The sequence below is a fragment of the Phaeodactylum tricornutum genome, chromosome 4 (genome assembly GCF_000150955.2).
Source record: "Phaeodactylum tricornutum CCAP 1055/1 chromosome 4, whole genome shotgun sequence".
Lineage (NCBI taxonomy): Eukaryota > Bacillariophyta > Bacillariophyceae > Surirellales > Neidiaceae > Phaeodactylum > Phaeodactylum tricornutum.
In genome coordinates this window covers 192,046-215,140 of record NC_011672.1, presented here as the reverse complement: position 1 = coordinate 215,140, position 23,095 = coordinate 192,046, and the positions used below count along the sequence as shown (strand labels likewise).

At 49.9% G+C, this 23,095-nt stretch overlaps 7 protein-coding genes across 7 annotated transcripts; 3 read left to right on the top strand and 4 right to left on the bottom strand.

Annotated features, from left to right (window-relative positions):
• Positions 1-89: 89 nt before the first annotated feature.
• Positions 90-1,985, bottom strand: PHATRDRAFT_44316 (predicted protein; the record flags this gene model as incomplete). Its single annotated transcript, XM_002178146.1, has 1 exon — positions 90-1,985. One exon carries the CDS (start codon positions 1,983-1,985, stop codon positions 90-92), a length of 1,896 nt encoding a protein of 631 aa, XP_002178182.1.
• Positions 1,986-2,741: 756 nt separating this feature from the next.
• Positions 2,742-4,252, top strand: PHATRDRAFT_44315 (predicted protein). Its single transcript, XM_002178415.1, has 3 exons — positions 2,742-3,443; positions 3,542-3,832; positions 3,945-4,252. Exons 1-3 carry the CDS (start codon positions 2,861-2,863, stop codon positions 4,115-4,117), a joined length of 1,047 nt encoding a protein of 348 aa, XP_002178451.1. The 5' UTR covers positions 2,742-2,860; the 3' UTR covers positions 4,118-4,252.
• A 109-nt stretch (positions 4,253-4,361) lies between these two features.
• On the bottom strand, positions 4,362-5,144 carry PHATRDRAFT_33720 (predicted protein; the record flags this gene model as incomplete). The annotated part of the gene is made up of 1 exon (XM_002178145.1): positions 4,362-5,144. One exon carries the CDS (start codon positions 5,142-5,144, stop codon positions 4,362-4,364), a length of 783 nt encoding a protein of 260 aa, XP_002178181.1.
• A 907-nt stretch (positions 5,145-6,051) lies between these two features.
• On the top strand, positions 6,052-6,948 carry PHATRDRAFT_44313 (predicted protein). Its single transcript, XM_002178414.1, has 2 exons — positions 6,052-6,424; positions 6,549-6,948. The coding sequence occupies exons 1-2, from the start codon at positions 6,116-6,118 to the stop codon at positions 6,849-6,851; spliced, it is 612 nt and encodes a 203-aa protein (XP_002178450.1). The 5' UTR covers positions 6,052-6,115; the 3' UTR covers positions 6,852-6,948.
• On the bottom strand, positions 6,922-11,448 carry PHATRDRAFT_44312 (predicted protein; the record flags this gene model as incomplete). Its single annotated transcript, XM_002178144.1, has 3 exons — positions 6,922-6,994; positions 7,177-11,316; positions 11,361-11,448. 3 exons carry the CDS (start codon positions 11,446-11,448, stop codon positions 6,972-6,974), a joined length of 4,251 nt encoding a protein of 1,416 aa, XP_002178180.1. The 3' UTR covers positions 6,922-6,971.
• Positions 11,449-12,349: 901 nt separating this feature from the next.
• On the top strand, positions 12,350-14,212 carry PHATRDRAFT_44311 (predicted protein; the record flags this gene model as incomplete). Its single annotated transcript, XM_002178413.1, has 1 exon — positions 12,350-14,212. The coding sequence occupies one exon, from the start codon at positions 12,350-12,352 to the stop codon at positions 14,210-14,212; it is 1,863 nt and encodes a 620-aa protein (XP_002178449.1).
• A 90-nt stretch (positions 14,213-14,302) lies between these two features.
• PHATRDRAFT_44310 (predicted protein) lies at positions 14,303-17,711 on the bottom strand. Its single transcript, XM_002178143.1, has 3 exons — positions 15,316-17,711; positions 15,126-15,240; positions 14,303-15,037 (listed from the first exon to the last, which is right to left on the bottom strand). Exons 1-3 carry the CDS (start codon positions 17,491-17,493, stop codon positions 14,406-14,408), a joined length of 2,925 nt encoding a protein of 974 aa, XP_002178179.1. The 5' UTR covers positions 17,494-17,711; the 3' UTR covers positions 14,303-14,405.
• Positions 17,712-23,095: the final 5,384 nt, after the last annotated feature.

The window sequence follows — 23,095 nt, the reverse complement described above, 5'->3', positions numbered from 1 at the left end:
AGGCAATCTTTACCTCATCTTGGAGCTTCCTTTTTGATCGTTGAAGGGTTTCCGTTATTACAGTTTCAAGGCTGAAATCACAAGTGCTCCTATGCTTCCGACACCAACCACTCAGGCTTAGTGCGAAGCAGCTCAAACAGTGTCGTTCGGGCGCACTCTTCCCGACGTTTTGCTTGCGTGTTGCTGCGAGCTCTGCGCGAGCGAAGATGCTGGCTTCCTCTAGGCAGCAAATCGTCCAGCCCAGTAGAGCTTCCACCAATACGTGACAAGGGAAAGAGAAGGTTAGAGGCGTTCGTGACCAAACCCAACACGTTCGGATACAAAGCAGGCTCAATTAGCTTCTTGTCGTGCAGCGCTGGCGGGTAGGCGTTCAACAAGGTCCGAATTCCGTCTTCCCAAGTCCGCAGACCCGATTCCAAGGCCATTACCAACGGCAGCCGACCAGTCCGACCTTGAGGGATCTTGGCAGCTTCCGGATACTGCTGCAAGAGCATCTTGATGACCTTGTCGAATGGGTTGACGGTCTGGGATATAGTTGCCGAGGAAAAGAAACTCATAGCAGACACAACACTGTGATCGTCGGAAATCTCTCCAATACCGAGTTGATTATGAAATTCTGGAAGACCCCCATTCGGTGTCGTGGCTACATAGTTCGCCTCTGCTACAGCAATGTGCAGTGGTAAATTGCCGTCTTCGTCCATTTCGTGGACTTGGTTGGGATAGATGGAAAGAGCCAAACGTATCATTTCTGGTGGACAGCCGTACCCCGTCAAACCCACCGAAGCATGGACAATTCGGAACTTAAGGCGTCGTGTGTCTCGGTCGTTAACAAGTTCGTCTCCTGGCAAAGTGAGGAAGTCCTCGTCTTCTATGCTCGTGTTGTCAACTCTTTGATGACGCTCCATCGCATACTGAGCTGCTTCTTGAGCGACAGCCTCCTCTCCGGGAGACGGAGGACTCATTTCAGTAGCGTTGCTAGATATAATTATGGACCTGTTGGATGCCGCTTTTTCGGAATCTTCACGTTGCAATCGCTCCTCTGTAAGTTTAATAACAATCAAGCGCGCCTTTTCCCAAAGTTCTCCCAAATCGGCGTGGACAGCCAACGCTGCTCCTACTGCCGCTTGTTCCCGATTCGGATGTTCGCGACGTAGTCGATCCACGGTGGATATTACGCAACGGACACGTTCCCGGTACCGGCGAAATAAAAGTCCCAGTGGGGTTTGTCCCGTTGCGTCCTTCATGTTCATCACGTTAATGACCTTCTTCACTCGTTGCTTCGCTTCAAAATGCTGAGACTTAAGGTTTTTGGTGTCGCAAAAGTCGTCAGTGAACTCTTCGTCGAACTCTTCAAAGTCCGGTAGAGCTTCATCAACCACAAAATCGTGCAAGGTGACAAAACCGCTTTTTAGCGTTGCATCAAGAAGGACCGAAAAGGCCTCAATGTTGTGTCCCCGAAAAGACAAACAAGCATAGTGAATTGGGGCTCGGCCCATACGAGACAAGTCAGCGGTAGGAGAAAGCCCTACTTTTTCTTTTTCGCCTACAGACGAAGCATCGCTTTCCTTCAAGGAAGGAGTATCTACGAGGCATCCAGCAACAGTTCCATCTGTAGTGATTGTTGTCGCAGAACCAGCACAGGCAATGAGTGCCCGCAAAGCGGCGGCAGAACACCGATGCGATGCCGCTATGTGCAACGGTGTGATCCCTTCCAAATTTGCAACCCTTGACGTCACCTGCAGCGCCTTCACGACGGCAGGCGGAGGATCGAGCCGAGCAGCTACGTGCAAGGGCGTATTCCCACCGTCGTCGACGATCCAAACTTCTTGGGGGTGCTGAGCTGCCCGGTGGAGGACGGATTCCCACGAGCGATTCTGGACGAGCAACAAAAGCGTTGAGGCGTGGGAATGCCTCATACGACGGAGCCGGCGATGGGCGAAGGAATAAATGGGATTGCCGCGAAGGTCGGTCAAGATGTGTCTCATGATCCCGACTGCGGGATTGTGGGTGTCAACAGAGACTCTAAAGGAGTAGAGATTGGTAATGACTATATGGAGGTATCCACCACTTCTGCTGACAAGATTCGAAAACCACCTTGTTCTTTTTTCTTTCGAAAGCAAGTCAAGATGAATGAGTTCTGCCTTGCGAACCTTGCGAACGAGCAACAGACAATCGGGTCCACATGTCGAGAGGTTTGCTTGTACGCTTTTGTCCGTGGTTGTTGTTGACTGTCAGTTGGTGCCAAACTCATAGTCGATCGAGTGCGGGGCTTGACTCACACCGGTATTCGAAGAGATATGATTTTGGTACCCGGACCATGGGGGCATAGTGTCGAAGTGATATAAAAAGAATATGCCCATCTTCGGTTAGCAACCATCGCCGAATTTTTGTGTCGGGGGCGTCCGAAAAATGAGGCGTGGCTGACGTTCTACTAAGAAAGCTACAGCCTCCCTAGTACAAATTCGATAACGAATGGATCGCGCGGGGCTGGGTCGGTAGAAGCACGGGGAATAACAAACACTCAAATAAAGGGTATCGAAGCGAATTTTCTGGGCAGGCGGCCAGACTGTTTTCAACGTCGACGGCATCCGTCGAAGCGACAATATTTACAGCAATCAAAACCACCGGACGTCTGTCTGGGGGTCAGGAATGGTTCCAAGTGGATCCTAGCGATATGAAGTGATGCATGAGGGGAAGAGATTTTTGATTGCGAGTTGTGAAATGGATTGGATGTTTTGTGATGTAGACCACAGTCCTCTGTTCTTCATCCACTAATCGATCGATTCGCCTTGTAGAGAAGCTATCGTCCTGCGGTATCGATTGACTCCCAAAACTTAGTCGTGCCAGCACTGATAGTACAATGCTGGGCATGAGAAAGTTGTCGTATGCTGTCCTCGTTGCCGCATACTTCTTGGTAATAGTGGATGCCAAGAAGAAGGGAGGTACCAGCATGAAGACCAAGATAACGAACAAGCACATGAGTATGTGTTCTGGATTGAAGCCCCTCACTTCCAAAAAAGAAGCCAGAATCTTGTCCTGGCTCATGGAAGCGAGCGGCGAGAACTCTGTGCTAATGAAAAGCTCGGCTCAGCACCAAGCCGCCTGTTGGATTCTACACATGGACCGCAAAAAGAGTTTAAAGCGATCACGAGATCTCTTGTTGCAACGTTATGCGCTCGCCACTTTGCACTTTACGACGACGCAATCCAATTCGACTGTCTGGGACTGGCCGATGGCTGGCGATTTGTCCATCGCGGGACAAAAAGCCAAGGGAAATTGGATGAGCGCTCATCATCACGAATGTCAATGGTACGGTGTGCAGTGTAATTGGAAGACGCGCGTGATAGCACTTGATTTAGGATTTATGAAACTGGACGGTTTAATTCCCCGAGAAATAGCGCTGCTGCCCCACCTAGAAGATATTGACATGCATGGAAACGATTGTAAGTCAAACAAATTTTTGTCCAAAATGTCGTTGTGCTTTGATGCTGGAGTACATAGGAACGAGGATAGAATCTCACCTGCGTCCTCTTGGTAAAAGTGCAAGGAGTCTTGCCGTACAAAATGCTGTCCAGTCTCAGCAAATTGAAATACTTGCGATTGCACATGAATGGGTTCTTTGGAACGCTTTACGGTCAAATCTCGGGCTTGGTTTCTCTAAAGCAGTTACATATATTTGGAAACTATATTGCCGGTAGCATTCCTACTGAGCTAGCGACTTTGTCCAATCTGGAAGTTATTGATCTCTACGCGAATCAACTGGAAGGTCGAATTCCGTCCGAGCTCGGCCGTCTAAAAAAGTTGCGGTATTTGGATGTTCACGACAACAACTGTAAGTGCTGGAAGCAGTAAAAAACCGCCTCACGCTTTCACTATGGCACGGAGTTCTGTAAGAGTGTTCCTCTGACTTATTGTATGATGCCTCTTTAACTTGGACATTTCAGTGGTCGGAACGATGCCTCGGGAAATTTGCGATCTCAAGTTGAATGAGCTGGTGTCGGACTGTTTGGGACCGGCTCCAGAAGTTCAATGCGACTGCTGTACAATTTGCTGTCGCGGGCTACCCGATTTAAAGTGTGTCCGAGTTGATACCGGCAAGGAGGTCCGGTACGTGTAAAAATCAGACAAAGGACAACAGCCAGCATGGACGCCTACGACAGACATGTTTGTTCTCGAGGCTTTGTAGACCTGCAAAGCAGCCCACAAAATCATGTTGGTGTATTAGGAATCTTAAAGTAGCACGACTTTCTACCAATAAATTTTGGCAGTACAACAAAATACAGCTAAAAAATGGAGCAAATATTGGTCCTGACTCTAAGCATCTGGATCGACCCCCCCAAGCGAACTGTGCTTCATACACTCTACAACTCGGAGAATACAGCTTTGTCACCAAACAAGACGCGATCCAGAAACTCGGCCAATGCCTCTATTTCGTTTGGATCCGACTCGTGTCCAATGGGGTAAGTTGGCGCTTCTATGGACACTAGTCCGGCGTCTTTTAGCGTTTGCACACCGTGAGTGTGATGTTCGAATAGAACCTTGTCGTCATATTCTCCATGTGCCCAAAACAATGGAGTTCTCTCATTGACAACGCTTTTCGAAGGCGAGCCGCTTGTTTTAATTGTACTATCGTTGCCCAAAGTCCACCATCCCGATAATACAGCACAGCCGGCCAGGGGTGGTTGGGCGGGACGGCTATTGACTGACTCTGAGTTTCTGGGATTTACGCCGTGGTCATGATTGTGATAGGCGTTCCAGAGCGCTACGGCCCCGCCTTGGGAAAATCCACCGACAACAATTTTGCTGCGCGGAATACCGTGAATTCGTTCCACGTCTTGGATACAGCTTTCCACTTGCGCCGTCCCACGCGCTTGCCCCGTTGTGTCAGGCTTCGCGCCAACGGCGATAGGCCAGTCGTACAAGTCGAACCAGCCTGGCATGGAAGCGCCACCGTTGATGGAAATGGGAATGGTTGGTGCGGGTGGAAAGACGTATTCCACACGCGCGAGACGGGGTTGAAGGCGCGGCAAAGTTTGTGCAAGGGAGGACCAACCGGCGGGGCTATCGCCTAAGCCGTGCAGAAAAATGATGGCTGCCTCTTTTGTTTTGCTGCTATTATTGTTGTTTCCAGAGGATGAGGACATTATGGACAAAGCTTTTCCGAAAATGGTGTGCCTGTTGCTCATCAAGAGAAGTGTTGTCAGGAAGGAGGCACGACAACAAAGCAGTGCAAGCATCTGACGTCCTCACAGAAACTTTTGACGTGAGCCTGTCGATTCGAAGTATTTAAAGATCCGAAAGAAAGTGAAGTTTGATCAGCACAAGGAGTTGCTGTTGCCTATGATCATATTTTACAACCAGCCTTTGAAGTCAATGATGAATTTTAATGTAAGTTGGAGCGACTTCTTAAATTATTGTAATAGTAAATTGTTGACAATGAATGAATGGGTGTTCATTTTTTACATTTTGAAAGTGCTGCAACTTCTGATTTTGGCTTTCGCTCGGTGAATTTATCCGAGCCCCTTTCTCTATAATACTCATACTTACCTTCAACAGTGGCGCTGACGATCCCACAGGTCAGTCCTCGTGTAGCGGAGCGGGGCCATACACGGTTCATCCAGCCCGTCATGTGATGCTACACTACTTGGGGCAACAGCTTCAAGTTTGTTGATAATTTTTGACCAGGTGTGACTGCGCTTGCGCATCATGCCGCCCCCCCCCCCACATCCCCCAACAATTCCACACATCAATAAGTATCCCCGGTATACAAAATGTCATTTCAGATTTATATTTATTTGCCAACACAGATCGACTGGTCTCTGCGTTGGCATCGTCCATTTCCGAAGGACACGAACACGTCAAGGTGTTCGATGTCAGGATGCCGACGCAGCGAAATCAGAATTGATTCGGCATTTCCGGACCGATTCCCTTCTAGAAGCGAGAGTGCTGTCACCCGTGAATGTGCCAACGCATGTGAATGAACCAACATCCATCGTACTCGATCGCCTTCGCATCACCTCTCCAAGTCAGTCGTCGATCCAATCAGGTACAATATTTACTTGTCGTCTTACACACCTCAAGGGTTTCATTTCTATCGCTGTCGTATCCACTCGCTATGATGTCCGGACTTTTACAGAAATCAATCATTGCGACGATCGCGTTGTATTCAACGTACCTTACGACGGCCTTTTCGCTGTCGGCACCGACTCTCGCGCGCCCGCAATCGTCGACTGTTTTGTCCATGGCAACCGATGGTGGCGATCAGGATTTTATGCGGTGGGCTCGAGCTTCCCGTTCCGCACAATCCGAAGATAATGTGGTCGAACTACTCCGTCCGCTCGGTCTGGTTCTAAATGAAGATGAGCAGGGGAACGTGTACGTGGAAACCGTCGCACCAAAAGGCAACGCCGCACGAGCCGGCAAGGTAAGTCTTCGTTTAAAGGAAACCTCGAATGTATCGATTGCGATCAGGTGGAGTCACTAGAAACAGCCGGACTCACACAACAAGTTTATCACGTAAAACTGCTTTCTCTTTTTGTTAATTGCAGATCAAAGAAGGTGACATTGTCACAATGTGCAGCGCGACTTTCGGCGACGACATGTGGAGTACACGAGGCGTCGGTCTCACCCGTGTCTTGGCCGCCATTCGGGTCCGGGCAGGAGCCAAGGTGAAGCTGGTGGTGGAAAGTCCGGCCAAAGCCAAAAAGAAGCGGACGGAAACAACAAAACAGATCCAAGTTCGGGAAGAAGCCCAAAAGGCGGCACAGCGGAAAAAAGACTCGTTGCTGGCCGAGTTGGAACAGGATGAGAAAAAGTTGAAAAAAGGGGGCAAATTCTTTGGCTTGTTTTAAGCTATGTCTGGTCGAATTCAAGTTGCGATCAAACTCCAAGGAATACTAAGAAGAAATTTAACAAAACGCTAACAGTAATAGTAACTGTATTACAAAGATGGTGCTTTCCTTTCTTCGCCTTTAACGTCTCGCAAAACCCCATGCTGACATTTGCCACACAGCTTGTGGTAAAGTCGCCATTGATCTTGTTGGTTTTGCGCCCGCATCTTAATCACTTCCTCCGCCGCATGCCGTTGTGCCGTAGCTAGGGCGGCGTCTAATTCCGCCGCGTTGGCTTGCTTCGCCGACTGGAGCAAATCCAATGACACTTCCATCAGTTCGGTACGTTCGCGTTCGAGTAGCTGGCAACGACTGTAGAGTTGATCCACCACCAGGGACAATGTCGATGAGGAGAAGTCCTCCATAGCCATACTGGTCACGTCCGGGGATTGATGTGGGCTTGTGACGGGCTCCGGCTCGTGCTGATCATCTACAGCGTTAAGACGGTCCCCCAAAACATTAGCGACATTCCCCTTCGCTAATTCTTCAATTCTGCTAAAGTGATGAAGCGAGGAGTGCGATACAGCGTTCTCGGTAGCCTCGTTTTCTGGCACTGCAGCTTTAACTGGCGAACGCTTTTCGTGCTCGTCGATGAGTTCCGAAATCGATTCCAGCATATCCATGACGCTCGACTCCTTTTTGTAGTCACCACGGCCATGCACGATATCCGTGAGTCCTTCGGCTAAAGCCAGAGCTTCTTCGAGTAAAGGTGACGTATATCCGTAGAATTTGGAAGAGTCCGTGTCATTTTCCGGATCCATTTCACCGGGATCAACGAAGTGCCCGATCTTCATGGCGTCTTCTATGCGTTGTTCAGCTTCCCGAAGCGTCTCCTCCAAACCAGCGTTTACCGCCTGCAAGTGCATTAACTCTTCACTATAGGCATCGACTTGGTCATTGAGCTTTGCCACTTCTTTCTCTGCGTCTTGGCGTACTTCCTGTTCGGAAGCTACGCGTTCTGTCAAGTGCTCAACTTCCGTTTTGACATGTAAGAACATATTCTCCTTCCGCTGCAGTTCTGCAACCATTTCCAATCTTATCGTATCCTGAATGGCTACATCCGGTGGACAAGTCAACTTCATGTATTTCTGAAATGATTCCCGTAAGTCGCCGATTTCGGACATGAGCTTGTCTTGCTTGTCTACCAATCCTGCGTCCGGTCCACGAGTGGTATTGTGGATTAGCGAATTGATGTCCTTCCGACTCTCCATCATCGCTTCCGTTTCTAGGGTCAAGTCGGCCACGGCCCCGTTCAAGCTTATCTGTATGTGCTCCAAGTCTTCCCGGAGTTCCACATAGTTCGCGTTCTCAATCACCGATGTGGTCTTCGCAGAGTCCTGTAAAGTTTCTCGAACCGCAACAACATCCTTGCGGACCTCATCCACCGCCTTGCATATCACTGCTTGGTTTGTTTGGAGATGTGAGGCGTAATCCTGCCAGCCCCCATTGCCGGTATGTTCACGATTGGCCTCCAATTCTTTGATATAGGCGTCGCGATCCTGAATCGCGTCTCTTAATTTGGTTTCCCATTCTTCTTTTGCAATCCGGTGAGATTCGCGGAGCTCCTCCAGGCTCTCCATCAAATCGTTGGACCGATCCAATACCCCTTCGGTTTCACTGCGGGACACGTGCAGTTCGTCGGTCTTTTGGACAAGCTGCTCTTCGTACCGAGCTTCCAGCTCCTCTACCTCTTTGCGGGCGGATTGGAGCTCCTCTTGTAATTCACTCATTTCTGCATCGTGACTGCCGCGTAGCGCTTCCAGCTGCTCCGAATTCGCCTCGAGTGTCGCGTCGAGACGGTCTTTCCACTCTCGCAAATCTTCCGCGTGACTTTTTTCCAGAAGAACGATGCGTCGGTCCCTGTCCTGAACGCAGTCCTTCCATTCGGTAACTTCCCTGCAGCGGCTTTCGGCAAGAGTTTCCAAATCTTGCCTGCTCTCTTGCCGAACGGTCTCAACTCGGTTGTTCCACTCTTGAATCTCTTTGAGGAAGGAGTCTCGGACAGCGCGTAATTCTCGGCATTCTTTTTCCAGATCTGCCAGGCGGATTTGCCATCCTTCCCTGGCGTCCGCATGGGTCGATCGTAGAGTCTCCAATGCGACGCGATGGTCGGCATTTAGTTCCGCAACACGGATCTTCCAAGACTCAATAGCGTCCGCATGCCCGGTTTCTAGCTCGGTAAATTTGCGTCCGTGTATACTCTTCGCCTCCGCCAGTTGCTGATCCATGGCCTTGAGCTGTTGGGCATTTTCAATTTCGGCGGCTGCTAAGATCTCCTCCTTTTCTGATTCCAGGTCGGCGCAACGAGTTTTCCATATTGGCAAATCCGATTGGAAGGACTGGCGTAACTCGTCCATCCTCGCTGTTCCATCTTCTCGCTCGGCCTGTTGCATAAGCGTTTCCAATGATTGTTGCGAGGTTCGGTACTCGGCTCGCAAGGACTCCAAGTCCTCCAACGCCGTCTGTTTTTCTTCCTCCAATCGGCGGCCGTTCGCAAGAGCTCCTTCGAGCTGGAGTTTCCAAGAACCCTTATCGTTGGCGTGTTGTTCTTCCATTTTACGAATCCGAGATACGAGCTCGTTACGCTTTTCCACTAAATCGCGGTATCGCTTTTCCGACACGACGGGTTGCCCGTTGCGGGCCAGCTCGGGTTGCACCACGGGCGGTACGTCGTCGGATGGGTTGGACGATGATCCGCGAGCGTCGTGTGTCACAACTTCGGTGCGCTGCCGCCGCGCCGTCTCTAATTCGTGCCGGTGGCGAGTGGCCAGAGCGTCCACTTTGGCGTCGGCTATGCGATCGGCTTCGGCACGGGCTTCGTGGCGGATGCGCTCCAACTCGGCTTGATGATCGTCCCGGAGACGCTCCGTGGCGATTTCGTGTTCCTCGCGCAGCGCGGCGACGGCTTGGCGGTGGGCGACCGCATCCCGGGAGGCGCCGTCTTCCAGATGGCGGTTCCACTGTCGCCGCAGTGTTTGCAGCTCCTGTTGGGCAACATCTCGTTCGGCCATGGCTCGATCCAACTTATCGTCCCATTCGACGCGTCGGCGTGGCGAATCGGCGTCGGGGTCTTGACGCGAAAAGCTCAATGAGCGGGTTGGTGTGGACGGAGTCGACGGGGACGGTCGCGGGATTGCGAGGACGGGCGAAGCTGTGCGCAAATTTTCCTGTAACCGGGCGACCTGTCGTTGGCTGATTCTGATTTGCTCGCGGGCGGCGACCAGCTCTTGTTCCGCTGTGGTCCGGGCCGTTTCGAGTTCCATCTGTGCGCGGGTGCGTTCCGATTCTGCCGCGGCCAAGGCCGATCGCAAGGCTTCCGTCTCGGCCGAGTCTTGCATTCGCTGGTCGTCCGCCGCTGCGAGTTGTTCGCGAAGGTCTTGGGCTTCCTGTTCCGCGTCCGTGGCGTGTTGGACCGACCGTTGCCACTGAATGCGTTCTTGTGCGTGTTGTGTTTCGGTCAATTCGAGGAGTTGGGTGAGTACCCTTGTGCGTTCCTGCCACTGTGCTTTTTGTGCGCGGTGTGATTGTTCGACCTGTGCCGAGAGAGTCTCGAGTTGGGCTTGCATGGAGGTGGAAAGTACTTGTCCGTCGGCCGTTGCGGCGGCGGCGTGGTCCAGTGCTTGTGCCCATTCGCCGCGCTCCTTTTCGTGCGCCGATACCACCCGTTCGAGCTGATATTCCGTCTCGTGCAAGCGCTGGGCGTAGGCGTTGCGGAGTTGTTGGGGTGACGGACGTTCGGCGTCGGCTTGTTCGTACGCATTGTCGTCGGCGTCGGGATCGGCACTCCAGGGTACAGGATTGAGCAAGTGGTCGTCGTCCGATTCGGAACTCTGGGTAGCGTGGGTGGTGAGAGTCGAGACGCGTGACAATCCGGGATATTCATTGAGTGTTTCCGGAGCGGCTTGTTGGACTTGTGCTTCGAGGTAGGCCAATCGGGATTGCAGATTGTCACGGAGTTCGGCCTTGTAGGATTTGGTTTGTCGTTTGGCTTGGTGGAGGCGGTCCGTGAGTGCGTGCTGTTCGCTTTGGTAGGAATGTTCGAGTTTGGAAACCAACGACATCCACCAGGAAGAGGAGGATGGGTCTTGGTTGGAATGCGCCGAGACGTTCCCGACGGGAGGATTGGTGTTGGCCGTGTGGCCGGCATTGGTGGGGACACAGTTCGTATGGCCGTGGTGGTGTTGTTGTTGTTCGAACAAGTACTCGTACGCCTTGGCGTTTTCCATACTGGTGTGTAACATGGACAAGGATGCGTCGAGACAATCGTGGGCCGAGGGTGGTGGGGATTGTGGATCTCCCCCCGATGGTGTACCGAGGGAGAGTGAGGATTGGGTGGGTACGACTGGCAGGCTGGCGGGCAATGCGTTGGTGGTTGGTTGGTGGTTGGGTGTGGGGAGGGTCGTGTCGGGTGTGGGGTCGAGGTCGACTGCCGTCGACGTTCCGGCAAGGTTGGACTCGTGTCGACCGTACCACTGCGTGTCCGACGTAAACGGCGTCGGGGACTCGTGCGCTGTGGTGCGGACGGCAGCGGAAAGGGTGACGCCGCCGCGGTGTTCATTGAAGAAGATGGATATCCGAGTGGGGTCGCACTAGGGTGGAATTGGCGTGGGATCGTAATTGGTACCGTAACAAGAGTCCTATACTCAAGGGTGCCAACCAATTGTGGTTGTCTTTGTTGCAAGAAAGGAAGAGGAAAGAGTGTTGTACACGTGCAGGGGATGGGATACAAGGAGGAATGCGGGGAATCGAGTGTGGGTCAACAGTGTGAATCAATAGCGACAACGACAGCAATGGGAAAATGACAAGTCGAATATCCGGTGTAATTGTGGGACTCTAACCGTCTCGTCGGCACGTCTCGCTCTCTTTCTCTCGTGTTTCGTCTCCAACGAGTTGGTTGGCAGGGATCGTCGTTCCCACAGAGGAAAGAAACTTTGTTGGTTCCCTACGGTCGTTCCTAGATTCGGGGACGGTGGCCAGTCCCCGTCGTCCCCCGAAACTTGTTGGTCGGGGGACGGTTTGTTGGGTGTTGTGGTAATTCCGGTCCAGTGACCGTATCGCGGGCCCGTCCGCGCGAGCGGGAGACCGGTCGTGCCGGTCGTTACCCCAACGAACCCCTCTACCACCGTGTGTAGGTAGGTAGGTAGGTAGGTAGGCAGGCAGGCAGTGAGAGGTCGGAAGAAACTGTATTGGAGTATCTGTTCTGTAACAACTAGATTGGAGTGCGCACAGGCACGCGCGGCGCGCGCCAGACTCGCAACGGAGCGCCCGACCGGCGAGCAATTCATAATAGGGGTAGGGGTAATGGTGTCCCAGTGAAACCCCTCTTCCGATCCGAGTCACGTGTGGTCCTCTCCCCGCATCGTACGTCGCGCACTCGCCGCGACCATTCCAATCCAACCAATTTTCGTGTGTTGTCACACACGGTACGGAATACAGGTCGAACCCAATCACCGACCACCATGAAGGTGACTGCCGTTCTAGCTGCTACTACCACCAGCAGTACCACTACTACTCTTCCTAGTACTACTGCCGATACTGACGGTCGCGCGACTTTGTCCTCCACGCACGTCGTCCGTCGCGTGCCCATGTGGCTTTCCCTCGCTGCCGCCGTCCTCTGGACCACGACGACGCACACTCCCCGGTCGCGTTGTTCCGCGTTGGCCTGGCGTGGAACCAACACCGCCATACGTCCACGACGACTCTCGACGCAACGCGGGACCGCCATCCGTACCAATACTATCCATACCGCCACTACCGGTACGACGGCTACCTTTACTCCCACCAACAACCACCAAACGTCAACCTCCATTCCGACCGTGACCCTCAAACGGTCCCCACAATCCAAATCCTTCCGCAACGGCAACGTACTGGTCTTTACCCGAGCCATTGACGAAGACGAATCCACGAACCTCCCACGGTTACTCCCCGGGCAGCTCGTGCACGTGGTGGTTCCCGATACCCAATCGTCCTCACCCAAGTCTGCCAAACGTCCCGCCTCCTCCCCATCGACCACCACACCCCTGTTGTCCCTGGGATACGGCGTGTACAATCCCAAATCACTCTACAAAATTCGCTTTCTCTGTCACAAAACCACGCACGGAGTCCTGTACGAACGCATACGCCAGTATCCAGCCAACAACCCGTCCAACGACGCGGAACTTATCCGACTCATTGTGACGTATCATTTGCAAAATGCCTGGCATACTCGTCAGTACGGGTTGGGACTCCCCAGTCAAGCATTGGTAGGCCCCGACGTCCGTCCCGTATCTCTCGAAACGACTACTACGCCATCATCATCAACCACAACAATCAGCCCCGCCACACCTTCCCTCTATACTACCAATACCTACCGACTCGTTCACGGCGAAGGAGACGCCTTGTCTGGATTGGCCGTTGATCTGATTGACAACGTTGCTGTCGTCATGAGTAGTGCCTCTTGGTGTCAAGTCCACCAAGCCGCCATTGTCGCTGCACTCCGGCACGTATTGCCGTCCTCCTTTGACATTGTTTGGCGAACCACCGGGTCCCGCTTGCGGCAGGACGGGTATCAATCCGAATCCAACGAAAACAACAAGAAGACCATTGACGACGAAGATCAGGACGAACACGCCATGGTAATCGACTCCGACCAACCCCCCGATACGCCCGTGCTATCTTTGGAAAATAGTGTGGCGTACCGAGTCTACCCCTACGCGAACGGTCAAAAGACTGGCGTCTACTGCGACCAGCGCGACAATCGAGCCCTCCTCGCCACCCTTTGCCGAGACAAGCGCGTTCTGGATTTATGCTGCTACCACGGCGGCTTTGCCCTCAACGCTATTCTCAACGGCCACGCAAGTTTTGTCACCGGAGTGGATTCTTCCGCCGACGCCATTGCCGCCTGTCACGAAAACGTGCGGTTGAACGAAATTGGCGACGACCGGACGGAATTCGTCAAGGACGACGTCACGCACTTTTTGCAGGCATCCTTCGGCACACGCGAATACGACGTCGTCGTTCTGGACCCGCCTAAACTCGCTCCCAGCGTCGCAACCTTGGACAAGGCCCGACGCAAATATCACGGTCTCAACCGCGACGCGATCAAAGTAGTCAATCGAGAAAAGGGCGGCTTGTTTCTGACCTGCACCTGCTCGGCCGCCATGACTCAGAAGGATGGCGGTCAGTACTTTCTAAACATGGTACACGGAGCCGCCTTGTCGGCATCCCGACAGGTGCGCTTGTTGCGCGTCACCGGGGCGGCCGCCTGTCACGTCCAATCCCCGGCGGCCTTCCCGGCCGGCAACTACCTCACCGCCGCGCTCTTCTACGTGGCGCCCGAGTAACGAACGAAGATATGATTGTTGGACAACGCTGACACCCGTACTGCTGGTCACCAATTGTAACTCGCGGCTACTACGAAACCAGAGCCCATTGGTAAAACCACGAAAGTAAGTAGACTTAAATATAAAGAATGGACCATCCTGATCGGTTCGGAATCGTTCACTGCATAATTCATTGACAACTCCTGCAGCTAGGCTATTCACCCATTAAAACGTCTCCCGGGGGTGGAGCGACTCGAGTTGCTTGCGGAGGAGGAGAATGCGGAATCCCCGCCGTACCGGGGTAGGACGACTCAAAACGATGATCGTCAAAGGTGTGACTGTGACTACGAATGTTTGATGGACGCAACAGATTCTTCTTGTAATCCTTGACTTGGCCGCTTTCCAAGACGCCACCGTAGTACAAGAGACGTCGGGCCGGGGAGGTCTCAAAGTTGACCCCCATGGCTTTGGCCGTGTCGTGAATGTAGCGCAATAGGTCTGCCCGGTTGAGTTTGATCCGCGCTGCGTCCTGCCATCCATTCCGGTGGCGAAAGGCCATGCGGAAGCCCACCTGTTCCATATCCGCGTCAATAACGTCGTGTCGGATGAACGCCAGACTGTTCCAAGTTCGGGGATGGTCCCGGACGTACTTGTTCAAAGCTTCCTTGAAATTATCCAAGTTCTTGCCGTCGAATATGCTAATATGAAGCTTCCATTCGTAGAAGATGAGAGCATTGGGTGAGCGATTGCAGTTGATAATACGAGAGCCGGAAATGGCCCAGTTGTTAACAGTGGAGACCTCGTTGGTACGAGCGAATCGCAAAGTCGTCGTGGTCAAATTGATATCTAAAAGAAATAGTAGACATAAGAGGTTAATGGAAGAGCCCTACGCATACGGCGCAAAATTGGTGTGTTCAACAACAAAAGCACTTACCTTCAACAAACCAAGTTTGGATCGACATATCGCTTTCGGCCTGAGCTTCCGCGCTGCCAATGAAAATGCGATCGCCCAAGTCGTAAGGGCGTCGGACCGCAATGAGGAGCACACCCTGAGCAAACCGGCAAATTTTGTGAGCGCTCAACAGAATTCGCAAATTTCCCAAGACGACCCGCGAATAACATACCTCGACGTATTTGCTGAGACTCCCACCAAAGGCAAACGAAAGCGACACCATGAGGGACGTGATGGGAACCAAAAAGGTCCAGGGATTGAAATTTAACAAACTCAATACAACCAAACTCAATACAAAGTAGAACAACCCATCCACAATATGTTCCAAGACGTCATCAATCACTGTCGCGTTCGTCACGGACGCACGAAAGTAACGCAATCTCTTATAGACAGCATCAATGGATTGGATGAATGCAACCAATGGGATTCGACCGGATCTATCTGGTCGGAACAGCTTGCGTAACATTTTTCGCTTTAGTGGATCCACAACACCGTCTTCGTCCATGGCCAAAATCTCCAACGTGTCAAACTTAAGTACGTAGGAATCAGGCGTCCATTTGACAAGTTTGTGGTACATTGCGACAGCTGATCCCACGCACTCGTTACGATCTCGAGCGGGTCCGAAGTCTTCACCAAAGACAGCGTCATCGTCCATGTAACGCAAGGCTTGCTGAAATTTAAGCACGTCCGAAATTGCAACATCGCTCTTGTTCGCCTTGTTGACTGGTGGCTCCCAGCGATCAAGTAGGCTTAGAACTGCCAAACTACCGGACGAGTCTTGGGACAACGACCGTTTGAGACCAGACGAGGATCCCGGTGTATTCTCGCTTCTGGATGAATCGTCATCATCATCATCGTGTTCTGGAGCTTTGGAATCGTGTTCTTCAAAATGTAGGTTACTCCAACGAACATTGGTGTTCCCTGTAACAGGCGCAGCCCCGCGTGGCAGGGAAGATTGAGGTCTGGTCGACTTGTTGAGAGACGAGCCGATGGAACGAATGGATGTGCCTACCGGAGCGTTGTAGTCTTCATCCATTTGCATCTCCAATTGTGCCGCCACAAGATCAGCCTGCGTTGCCAACGCAGCAATCTGCGAGACCGTGACGAGCTCGCCCAAAATTGCCTTAAGCCGAATTTGAAATGTTTGTACCTGACGACGACTGAATTGCAAGACAACATAAACGCATTTGGCTGCGGTGGCAATGCCTGCAACCAACATGGCCAGTAAGATCCGCAAATACAGGTCACTGCTGATTACGAAGGCCCCAGAATTGGCGTTTTCGTTGCTGTACAAAGCCCAGCCTGTCCAATACAACCAGTGCGTATTGAAGGGATTATCGCCATGCAAAATGAGTAAATCCCAAAGCGCCCAAGTCGAAATGAGGAACGGCCATCCGCGGCTGTGAATGCTCCAGAGTGTCACCAATGGATCAACTTTCCACCACGGTCGTTCCCTAGCACTACTACCACTTCTACACAGCCATAGGTCCAATAGAAGCCATTGCGTGAGTCGGGCCAATTCTAGAGTAATCACTTGTCGACCGGCAAAATTGAACCACCAAGAGAGCCGGGTCTTGCCAGGTAAGGCGTCTACTTCGGGGTTTCCGAGTGGATAATACAGCAACCACGCTGCTAGGCAAAAGGGCAAGCCTAGACGGAAAAGAAAGCTTTCCCAAGCAATTCGCAGCATGCGGGTCGGGTGAAAAAGTACTGCCACCTTGCGACGCCAGGACCGCATGCGCCGGAATGCTACAGACTTTTGGGATGTTGATTCTTGTCGCTGCATGAGAACGGAGCCGTACTCCGAACGACGAGTCGGAAGTGTGTCGTTCGTATTGTTGGCCGCATCGCTGGCGGTGCCGAGCAATTGCTCTTCTTCGTCCGTCAAATCGGACCTTGACATATCGTCGGCAAGAACATTGTCATCGCCATGCTCGTCATTGCTGAGATGTCCACCTTCTTGAATAGCTGACAACAGATCTTGTGCACGGGACGAGACGCGTTGATGGGCCTGGTGAGAAGAGGAAAGTACATGTTTGTATAACAATCCAGTCCGATTGAGCATGGAAACACGCCGCGCGGCATCCCGAAGAGATCCGACAGCGGGTGTGCGGGTGCTGCTTGTGCTGTTGTCGTTGTAGTTCGAGTGAATCGCTGCAAAGTTGGACGTTTCGGCTTGGGATTCATTCAACAAGGAGGGCGCATCGTACACCAATGGTGGAGCGGTGGTGCGTTGTTCGTGTACATAAGGAGACGGATCATGTTCATCATGGCGATCTGGAACTAGATTCCGAAAAACGGAACGACCCTCCGTGCTTGAATCATTTCGACTGTTGCTGCCGTCCTTCATGTTTGTGCTTATCGTGTAGTGTGATGTAAGTCGAGGAGAGTTTGCACCTCAAACTTATGAGGATTTTGAAGATTAGATACAACGTAAGTCGAGGAGAGCTTGCACCTCAAACTTATGAGGATTTTGAAGGTTAGATACAACGTAAGATAAACTTGTACCCTTCGTTTGGATAAAACTTTCAGTCACTGTCAGGTATATTTTTGGAAGTAATGTAAACGCGACGAAGCAATGTATGTCATCATCACTCGAGACGAGATTGTACGATAACGTAGCGAAAGTTCTTGGAAATCTTTCGAGAGGATCCTTTTTTGTCTTGCTGTCTACCAGATCATGGCTCTCTTGGCCACGAACGAATTGATTGGAATGGAGGTAGATTGTCTTGCGTGCACTCTGATAGCAGCGCGCACACCGCAACCAGCAATAGTAGATGCATTGTCCTTCCGACGACTCGCGTCAGACTGGATACGAACTTCTTGATTTGGGAACGCTACTTTACATTTTTTCAGTTTTACAGTTATAACTGTAAATGAACTCGATTCGGCCAGCCCATCCTCTATTAGCTTGTGCTAGTAGGTAGCTAGATGAGAACTTTCAGCTTTCTTTGGACCCGGAGTGAAAGGTTTGTCATCTCAACACGGCGGTCATTCGTCCTTTCTAGCCCTGGTCACAGGACTCAGGGCAAAGTAACTAATTGAAACATGGAAAGCACTACACTGCCAGCAAAACTTGTAGTCTGAACAGAGATCACAGTGTATTGATAGCAACGAGACGTATGGTAATCAAAGACATAGTACGGCTGTCTCTCTGGGAAGCGCTGCTAGCAGATTAAACCATATTTCGTAGTTTTCTAGATTCGTCTGCGCAAGGAAGGTACTCCAATAGCAAACTCCCAGTCAATTTGAAGTTTTAGCAGTTGACGGTGATTAAAATCTTGAATGGGTTCTTGTAGCCGAAGCAGCTCAGATGAACCTAAACTCACCAGGTTTTTGTTGTGTGCTGGGCGATGAAAAAAGAGCTCGGTCCTCCTCAACAACATCATGAGAATAGAGAACATCGGAAAAGCCAACTTGTCCAAGATTGACGTCGACCAACGTTCACTGGTGTTCATTCATTCATTCCTTTCTTATAAAAAAGTAACTCGGTTTTTCTCAACCACAGGTTCTAAAAACGCAAAAGATGACCGACCATATGAGCGCTAAGAAAAGAGGAAGAAAAGCCACTTTTTTGTCCACGTTTAACTTCGTCGACCAACGTTCACTGGGTAATCATTCATTTATTCCTTTTCTAACAAAACACCAAGCATGTCATTTTTGAACGGGCTTTTGACGTAAGCCATTTTGTCCACGATTGACGTCGATTTACGTTCACTCGTGTTCAAACATTCATTCCGTTTGTAACAAAGCACTGATCAAATCATTTTTGAACGGGCTTCTGACATTAATTTTCAAAACCTCACTAGGTAAAAAATACATGTAGGTGACTCCTTTACAGACGCTATTTACGACGGTAAAAGGAGTGCAAAATCACATATCCATTTCGTAATTTCCAGCGACATACTCCGTTTCTTTTTCTCGCGCACGGCTGACGAGTTCAAGGGTTACACGTGATACGTTTTTCGGACACAGGGATAAATAAGTCGTGTTCTTTCTGCCTTGTTTGCTCACACCAGAAAACCACTTCGTAAATCCATGACAGAATATCATAACACTTTCTTTCTCAAGCCGCAGGTACCTCTTTGTTCGCCGTAGTATTTTCTCTTTGCTTTAGCGTTGTCCAACAAACTTTTTTGACCAGATATCCGGCTTAACCGAACTCGGCTATGGATTATTGTGAATAGATCAAGGCTACAGTCACAAGAAGAAACTTTTAAAACCTCCAAAGTTTCAAAAAATGACTATCTGTAACGTTTCATCCGGATCTTGTTTTGACTTAATTAAATCTGCCTTCTATGCAAGTCACCTAAAAGTCCTTAAAAAATTCATTGATTTACTCTCGGATGCAAGGAAAACCTGAGGTTTGGCAATTTTGTAGGAAATACTTTTTCGAGAACAGAATGTGTGGCAACTTAATTACTTACTGTCAAATTCAATCGTATCGATCACTATTCAGTAATAATGTTGCAGAACCAAATGGATCGAAGGATTCCTCGAAAATGAAAAGATAATTGAAAAAATTTTCTCGTGAAGTGCAAATAGCGGTTGTGCACGTTTTATGATGAGTTTTCGGCCGAGGCCAAACGCTGCTCAACAGGACTTCCAAACACAATTTCTAAATAGAAAGTACACTGCAAGGAATCAATTCTGATTTTATAATCGTCCAGGATTATTCCAGGCTTATTCTATAGCCGAAGCACCCAGCACCTTTATACATGTTCTTTCTTTTAGGGGTAATAATCAGAGGAAATATTGATGAACGAGAAAACTAAATAAAATATATAAAACACTGACTTTATAAAATCACTAAAATGAAATTTTTACATCATGTCTGAATATCTGTGCATTGGGAAATACTCCCTATTCTAGGAGACAGTCCCACAATACCAAGAAAAATAACATGACTAACATAAATAAGTCATATCAGGGTGATGAATGTAACAACAACGAAAATCTGGTTAAACATGAGAAAAATCCACCTAAAAATGAATTGAGCAACATTTTCACGGATTGCACAATTTTGAGGGTCAGTTTCTCAGAACTACACATTATCCTCGGCAATTGCAAAGCCGGTCAAAGTATGATCAATAGATGAAGTAAGTTATGAATACCGGAAGGCAGAAAAACTTTGCTTAACGAATTTACACAAAGATTTATTGAAAAAATAGGAAAAAACATTTACTGTCATTCAATTCTCTTCGCGTACGCCGCTACAGTAGACTGATTGAGACCTGAATAAGAAAATAAAGAGCTAATGAAAGCACCAATTATTCGGCTGTACTTTAAGCTTGTCAAATACACTTTACAGAACCCCTTCTGTCAAAATGTGCTGAGCTCATTCGTAATGTTTGCAAATTTAAATGTTCATTTAATACATTAACGGCAATTTATTCATCTTTTCTAAAGACGTCGCTTCAATCATTTTGGAAATCAAATCCTTAGTATTTTAGAATAAGAAAAATTTTGCTAAATTCTTGATCTCAAAGGTTTAGGAATAGATCGAGTTCTTGATAATTTATGAAACGCGACGTGCAAAAGAAATCGATTTGATTTGTCAGAAGGCTCGAAGTTTAGAAATCATTTCGCAAATTCTGCTGTGTGTATAAAACATTGGTTTTGGTCTAACAGTAAGAAAATTTAATATTGATAGCAGCGAAGGACAAATCAGTTTTTTTACATACGCCCTTAAAATTGCAGTTCCTCCTTTCATTCACTCTCAAAACTGCAACAGTATCTGTCCTGTCCCACACCCTTAGCCTTTGAGCACCTGAATTCAAAAGAGCAGCTGAATTCAAAAGAGAGTAAAGATATCTAATTGTGTATCTCAACGGGTACTTTACTGCCAGCTATTTTTTGTTGTTGTTGTTGTTGTTGTTGTTGTTGTTAGAGAGTGTGCGGATCCCGTTCCTATGGCTCCCATAATTATTCTAACACGCATGAGACCTATTGGAAAATCGGCTTCGAGCCTCCATTTACCGGGTGGTCGTACACACAAGCAAGCGAAAGTTTGCGCTACACGCTCCGCCTGCCCCATGACTTCCAAATGACGGTCGTAGATTCTCCGGCCTATCCTCCCAATGACGGCCACTCTTGTGACAGCTTTCATTGTAATATCGAACACTTATGACACCAACAGTAACGATCATTCCTGCAAGTCCCACAAAACTGAGCGGCGCTAGCGCAGATAATTTTCGACCATTTACAGAGGCAGAAGGACAAGGACAGTCGTTCCAACTAGAGCCTCGGTCCTACTGATTTCCGTGCATATACGAGCCAACAGAGAACGCGTCGTGTCTACCAAGACCATATCGTAGGCCGGCCAGGTTTCCTAGCCCAGCCATGAGCACAAGAAAGACGGGACATATCGCAGCCATTGAATTGCCCATTGTGCATTTCCAGGCTTCTCGATACAATTGACTTCCAGTAAGCAGCTGACAAATACGTCCCACCAAAAGGAAATAGAAGCAAAAAGTTGCGCCCGTCAAATATTCTAAGAATGGCCGCTGGAATGAGAGCGGATCAATTGTAACGCGGCCCCTCCACGACGGCACGCCTTCGTGGTTGCAATCACTCTACAAAAAACGACGGTGACGGAAATCGAAGAACTAGAAATCGCTTTCGAATGGCCGTTGCTTCAAAAGGAGAAAATCGCAACGCAAGAAGATAGCGGAGCACCGAGATCCACAATCGAAAGTTTGGATGCTTGCTTTCTTTCTTGTCAAGAGGAAGGGAAGGGATCCAAGTGAAACCGAAGCATACGTGGGAAGATCCCTCCAAAGATTTACAGTCGAACGGGGCAAACGCGAACTCGCGAACGTGAACTCTGCGTACGAAGGCCAGGTGATTCGACCTTCGTTTGCGTTGCGAATGACCGTTCCTTCGGCGTCACCGGGAAAGAACTTCCGGAAATCGAGAGAGGCGCTAGAGTCCGTCCGAGTAATAGGTAGCGTGGTTGGGAGCTAAGCGTGAATGACCGGGAATCGTGTCACGATCGCGTTCGATCGTACTTTGACACATGCTAGGACTTATAAGTACCCGAAAATTTGTCCAGGATCTAAGTGAGCATAAGTAAGCAATTTTTAAGTGGGAATACATATACAAAAAATTCGGGGGAGCATTCCTGTCTGATGACCGTAACTCTTTGTTTCCAACCGACAAAAATCAATATTTGTTAGAACAGACGAATGTCTCGGTCACGCGATCCCATCCGACTTGAATGCAACCCAAAACCGTGAGAGGAAACGGCGTGCGTCCGCGGGTGACTCCACACTATAATTGTGAATTTTACGCCCTTAGCGGCAGAGGCCGGAGACGAAAAGCGACAGACCGATATACACCACCAACCCCCCACCCCGTTCTCACATTGACGGCGTGCAGGGCCACCTACTCCACCAAGCTGGATCGATACGTGTTGGTGGCAGGAGCAGCCAAAGAACTACCACAAGAAACGCAATCTTGCAATAGCTGCCCAGCCACACTCGAGCGGCAATCGTCCCGACTAGCCCGAATATATATTTCACGGAAGCAAACCTTGTCGTTGTCACGAACGCATTGATACATCCATCCATTCGTCCATCCATCCGCCTTGAACACCAAACGGTAGGGACAGTGAGTTCACAGTTCTCTGAGGAAAGGTCGTGATCGTCAGTCGTTCAAAACTGTCGGATCTCCTCGATTCGAAAACCAGGTCGCTGCTCGTTTGGCCTTTGCACGAAAGTCTAATTGAAGAAAAATAGCTATCGAGATCGAGCGTCGACTCTAAAGAAATAGAGAGAACCGTGGGATCAAACAGACGGACGGAACAGTGAGACTTAGCTGACGACAGGTGAAGACTGCATCGTTCGTGGCAGCTACTTGTTCCAATTACACACTAAAGGGAAAGCTAGTCAACAGCACTTGCCTCTCTCCAGCAACTGGAAAGCAACAGAAGCGGCGCCAAAATGACAATT